The sequence below is a fragment of the Colobus angolensis genome, unplaced genomic scaffold (genome assembly GCF_000951035.1).
Source record: "Colobus angolensis palliatus isolate OR3802 unplaced genomic scaffold, Cang.pa_1.0 Scaffold343, whole genome shotgun sequence".
NCBI classification, from domain to species: Eukaryota; Metazoa; Chordata; class Mammalia; order Primates; family Cercopithecidae; genus Colobus; species Colobus angolensis.
Window position 1 is genome coordinate 2,178,625 of NW_012116744.1, and position 5,928 is coordinate 2,184,552.

General features: G+C 40.3%; 1 protein-coding gene across 1 annotated transcript in view; it reads right to left on the reverse strand.

Annotated features, from left to right (window-relative positions):
- PHKB (phosphorylase kinase, beta) overlaps nucleotides 1-5,928 on the reverse strand; it is a 243,942-nt gene that overhangs the window by 147,723 nt on the left and 90,291 nt on the right. The window contains 1 exon segment of the mRNA XM_011952602.1: nucleotides 3,872-3,987. Coding sequence (XP_011807992.1) covers nucleotides 3,872-3,987 — 116 coding nt within the window.

Below are 5,928 nucleotides of genomic sequence, written 5' to 3' on the forward strand. Positions count from 1 at the left end.
AGGAAAAATTGAAAGGGGTGTGTTGTTTGAGGAAAAGCAAACAGAAAACTCAGAAGAACAGGGAATGGTTAATTAGGAAACATTTCAAGAGAATCATAGTGAGATCAGAGCAATAGACCCTTAACTGAAGCCCTGGAAAGGGTGAGGCTGCTGTTAGAATGAGGTTTTGATCAATGTAAGGAGAGTATTCTTAACAAAAAAATTCTGGGGTTTATCTAAGAATACTAAACAATTCAAGAATTTGAATTAAAAGGGTACCAGCCAATCTGGAGTTGAAACGGGAGGGCAAACAGGGTCTCACCAAAGCATTAAGCCGAATCAAGCTATACTGATTACTAAGCTACGATATCACAATTGAAACTTATCACAATTTTATAGAGCATTTACACCATGCAGTACTTTCACACTTTAGAGAAACTTTTTATGACTTTGAAATACAATGTGACATAGTAAAAATGATTTTGGAGTCGTGGGCCAATGACATGGAATCCAGTTCTGGTTCTACCACCCATTGAGTTATGTGATGTAAGGTGTGGGGGGACCCCAAAATCTTCTAAACATTTGTTTCCTCCCATATAAACTGCAGTAATGTTCCTGGCCTGGCCTAAACATATTCCTTAACTGTTTAGTGTCACAGATTGCAATTATTAAAGGACAGCTGGACATGGATGCTGAAGAGATAGCCTCTGACCTCAGAAGAGTACATGTGCGTCTTTTGGGGCCCAGGGGTCGAAATCTTCTTTGATATGAGGTGCAACTTAGAAGGGATGTACTCAATGTGGCAAGGAAAGGAAGAGTCAGTCACTTCAACTGAGGCCCTAGTGAGCACCAAGGCAACACTCAGATTATGCTCTGTTCTCTCTCTGACTCCTGGTACAGATGACTGTACAGCACAGAGAAAGGAGAGTGGTAGAGAAAGTGTCAGGTTACAAAGGGAAGTGTAAGTACTTATGGCAAGTATTACTATGTATTAATTCAAGCTGTCTGAAATCATGAGAACACCTTCAGGATATAACAAGGATACTGCACTAAGCAGTAAAGAATAGATCCAATAAACCCCAAATAGTTCTGGGGTATCCTACAGCAGAGACAGACTAAGAGGTGTGACTTGATTCTAGGCTAGTAGCAGCTCTACATTCCACTACATAGGCCTAAGCGCAGAAAGATACTGGCCGCCCACTACCACAGCCGTCACTGCCTCTGTGAGCACATGGAGCCCAATTCTCTTGCAGTTTCAAAATGTATCCTTTGGGCATCAGAGGTGATAGATTCAAAACAGAAGACCTGACCTTGGAAACTTTCAAATAAAAAATTAAGGTTAAAGTTCTTTTTGGGAATTTTAAAGTGTTATACTATGGACAATTACAAGATCAATGTCAAATAAAGTATAAAACCCATCATCCAAACTTAAATGACAAACTTCATCTCTTATCCATTTGAACAAAATCGGCTAACTACAATTAAGATTAATTTTGTATGCAAAAGATGGCAAAGAACATCACATAATGATTTTTCAAGCCTTCAAACAAAAATCTTAATGAATCAATTTAAAGACTGGCACCTCAGTTATAGGAATACAAGTTGGAGCCTGTTTTGTCACCAGGGACCTTCTAACACCCTTACTTTCTAGGGTCAGTAGTAACTTTTATTTAAGGTTCTTTCTGAGTTTACTACAGTTTATTTTTATTTTTATTTTTATTTTTGAGATGGAGTCTCATTCTGTCACCCAGGCTGGAGTGCAATGGTGCGATCTCAGCTCACTACAGACTCCGCCTCCCAGGTTCAAGAGATTCTCCTGCCTCAGCCTCCCAAGTACCTGTGATTACAGGCGCATGCCACAATGCCAGGCGAATTTTTGTATTTTTTTTAAGTAGAGACGGGGTGTCACCATGTTGGTCAGGCTGGTCTCAAAATCCCAACCTCAGGTGATCTGCCTGCCTCAGCCTCCCAAAGTGTTGGGATTACAGATGTGAGCCACTGCTCCTGGCCTACTACAGTTTTTATAAACAGAAAAACTTCTAGTCTAAATATTTCACGCTGAAAATAATGGCAACAGGGTCAGACTGACATATTAAAAGCTTATTAAAAAAGGAAGAGATCTGATAATCATACATACTGAAAAGGTAAATTTTAAAAATCATCGTATCTAATTAGATCCAATTTCTTATTATTTGAGTGATAATCTGGAATGTTGAGAACTTAATTTGGATGAGGGCTGAATTATAACATCATCTATCTAATTTTAGTATTTGCCAGAATCTGTTTAATGTCTGAAATGAACTTTACCACAAATTATTCCTCTACTTCACTGACTTTTTCATTGATTGATACTATTCTGGTCTATACTGTAAAAATTCCTCACATGTATCATAAAACCTATAGAAAAATGTTTCTATGTTAGTCAAGGATTAATCTTAAAGTCCCTTTAATTTAAATATTTTTTATTTTTTATTAAAATGTTCTTAAATGTGTAAGTATGCTAGCATTCTAGTGCTACTTATGGTAGGCATTCAAATGCTCTATATACACTACTACAACAATGACAACGATTATTACAACAATGAAATAAAGTAGAATTATCATCTTTATTTTACAGATGAGAAAACTGAATCATAAAAAGGTCACATAACTTGCTGAGGGTTATATAGCTAGTGATCTGGAGCCAGTTTTTAGTTTACTAAATATCTTATATCAACTTACTTTTTTGTGTGTGATTAGTCTATCAAAAAATATAGACCACTTTGGATTCCTCTTAACCAGTGTTTTCTAGAGTGTTTCTTTTTTCTTTTTCTTTTCTTTTTTTTTAACGGGGTCTTGCTCTGTCATGCAGGCAGGAGTGCAGTGGTACAATCTTGGTTCACTGCAACCTCTGCCTCCCGGGTTCAAGCCATTCTCCTGCCTCAGCCTACCCAGTTGCTGGGAATACAGGCACGCACCATCATGCCCAGCTACTTTTTGTATTTTTAGTAAAGACGGGGTTTCACCATGTTGGCCAGGCTGGTCTCGAACTCCTGACCTTGTGATCCTCCTGCCTCAGCCTCCCAAAGTGCTGGGATTACAGGCGTGAGTCACCGTGCCTGGCCTCTAGACTGTTTCTTTACTTCATTTAAGTCTCAATAATCCAAACTAACCTACAGTAATAACTTTTAGCTTAAATTCATATATCTTTTAGTGCAACATGGATAGGACTTATTGAACTATATTATTTTGTTATTAAAATATGATCTCCTTGGCAGAAAATTAGGATTTAGGAAAGGTACAGTCAGTCACTGAAGTTATTTCCTTACCCCTAAGGATTAAAAGAAATTCATAAACTACTAATATCAGCTATCAGCTATTGTTGCTTATTCAAAAGCACTAAACCACAGCTCAAGATGTTGATCACAGATCTTACAGATGACAATGAATGTTAAGTTTTACGTGAACAGTGTAAGAATCTGTGGTCAAGATAAAAATCAGTTCTATAACATGGAAGGAAATTTTATATTCAGTGCATATACAACTGGTATTTGAAAATTTTAATGTACTTGACATTTCAAATGAGGTAATTTCAAAGAGGAAAAAGAAAATGACTTGGTTGAGCAGAAAGGCCAAGCTGTGGATTAACGATGAAGGCTGATATGCATGTACTGACACGTTGGCAGGTTGGGGAAGACACCTACTCCTGTCTTGCGTCTCTTTATGGGCACTGAGAATGGGCTCTTTTGTGTAAATTTTAAGTGACTTCCATCTGCATCATAGGTAGAAAAAAAAATTGCCGCAAATTAACATATAAATCACAGTTCCAATCTAATGCATCAGTATTTTTTCATATTCAAATTCCACACATTTAATTTAAAAAAAAAAAAAACCTCAGAAATCAGCAAATTACCTCGAATGTAGCTCTGTGCTGCCATTATTATATTTGCTTCCTCTTTCCCAGACACCAAAGTCAGGCACACGGTAAACTCTTTCCACACAAAATACAAGGTTTTGAATAAAAGAGACCTAAAAGAAAAGAAATGAAAGATAAGGACATACTCAATAACAGGACATAGGCTGCGTGCAGTGGCTCACGCCTGTAATCCCAGCACTTTGGGAGGCTGAGGCAGACGGATCACATGAGGTTGGGAGTTTGAGACCAGCATGACCAACATGCAGAAACCCATCTCTACTAAAAAATACAAAAATTAGGGGTCCATTCCAAGATGGCTAAATAGGAACAGATCCAGTCTGCAGCTCCCAGCATGATGAACGCAGAAGATGGGCGATTTCTGCATTTCCAACTTAGGTACCTGGTTCATCTCACTGGGACTGGTTGGGCAGTGGGTGCAGCCTATGGAGGGCGAGCTGAAGCAGGGTGGGGCAGTGCCTAACCCGGGAAGCACAAGCAGTCAGGAGATTTCCCTCTCCTAGCCAAGGGAAGCTGTGACAGACTGTACAGGGAAAATTGGGACACTACCACCTAAATACTGTGCTTTTCCAATGGTCTTAGCAAACGGCACACCAAGAGATAATACCCTGTGCCTGGCTCAGTGGGCCCCACGGCCACGGAGCCTTGCTCACTGCTAGCACAGCAGTCCGAGATCAAACTGCGAGGCAGCAAGCCCGACTGGGTAAGGGAGTCTGCCATTGCGGAGGCTTGAGTAGGTAAATAAAGCAGCCAGGAAGCTCCAGGTGGAGCCCACCACAGCTCAAGGAGGGCCCCTGCCTCTGTAGACTCCACCTCTGGGGGCATGGTGTAGCTGAACAAAAGGAAGCAGAAACTTCTGCAGACTTAAACGTCTCTGTCTGACAGCTCTGAAGAGAGCAGTGGTTCTCCCAGCACAGTGTTTGTGCTCTGAGAATGGAGAGACTGCCTCCTCAAGTGGGTCTCTGACCCCTCGTAGCCTAATTTGGAGACACCCCCCAGTATGGGCCGACTGACACCTCATACAGCCGGGTGCCCCTGTGACAGGAAGCTTCCAAAGGAAGGATCAGACACAATATTTGCTGTTCTGCAATATTTGCTGTTCTGAAGCCTCCACTGGTGATACCAAAGGAAACAGGGTCTGGAATGGACCTCCAGCAAACTCCAACAGACCTGCAGCTGAAAGACCTGACTGACAGAAGGAAAACTAACAAACAGAAACGAATAGCATCAACATCAACAAAAAGGACATCCAATCCAAAACCTCATCTGTACGCCACCATCATCAAAGACCAAAGGTAGATAAAACCACAAAGATGGGGAGAAACCAGAGCAGAAAAGCTGAAAATTCTAAAAACCAGAGTGCCTCTTCTCCCCAAAAGGAATGCAGCTCCTCACCAGCAATGGAACAAAGCTGGGTGGAGAATGACTTTGATGATTTGACAGAAGTAGGCTTCAGAAAGTTGGTATAACAAACTTCTCCGAGCTAAAGGAGGATGTTTGAACCCATTGCAAGGAAGCTAAAAAGATTAGATGAATGGCTCACTAGAATAAACAGTGTAGAGAAGACCTTAAATGACCTGATGGAGCTGAAAACCGTGGAACAAGAACTACATGACACATGCACAAGCTTCAGTAGCCAATTCAATCAAGTGGAAGAAAGGGTATAAGTGACCGAAGATCAAATGAATGAAATGAAGTGAGAAGAGAAGTTTAGAGAAAAAAGAGTAAAAAGAAATGAACAAAGCCGCCAAGAAATATGGAACTATGTGAAAAGACCAAATCTACGTTTGATTGGTGTATCTGAAAATGATGTGGAGAATGGAACCAAGTGGAAAACACTCTTCAGGAATTTATCCAGGAGCCCCAACCTAGCAAGGTAGGCCAACATTCAAATTCAGGAAATACAGAGAACACCACAAAGATCCTCCTTGAGAAGAGAAATCCTTCCTTATTCCTTATATAAAAATTAATTCAAGATGGATTAAAGACTTAAATGTTAGACCTAAAACCATAAAAACCCTAGAAGAAAACCTAGG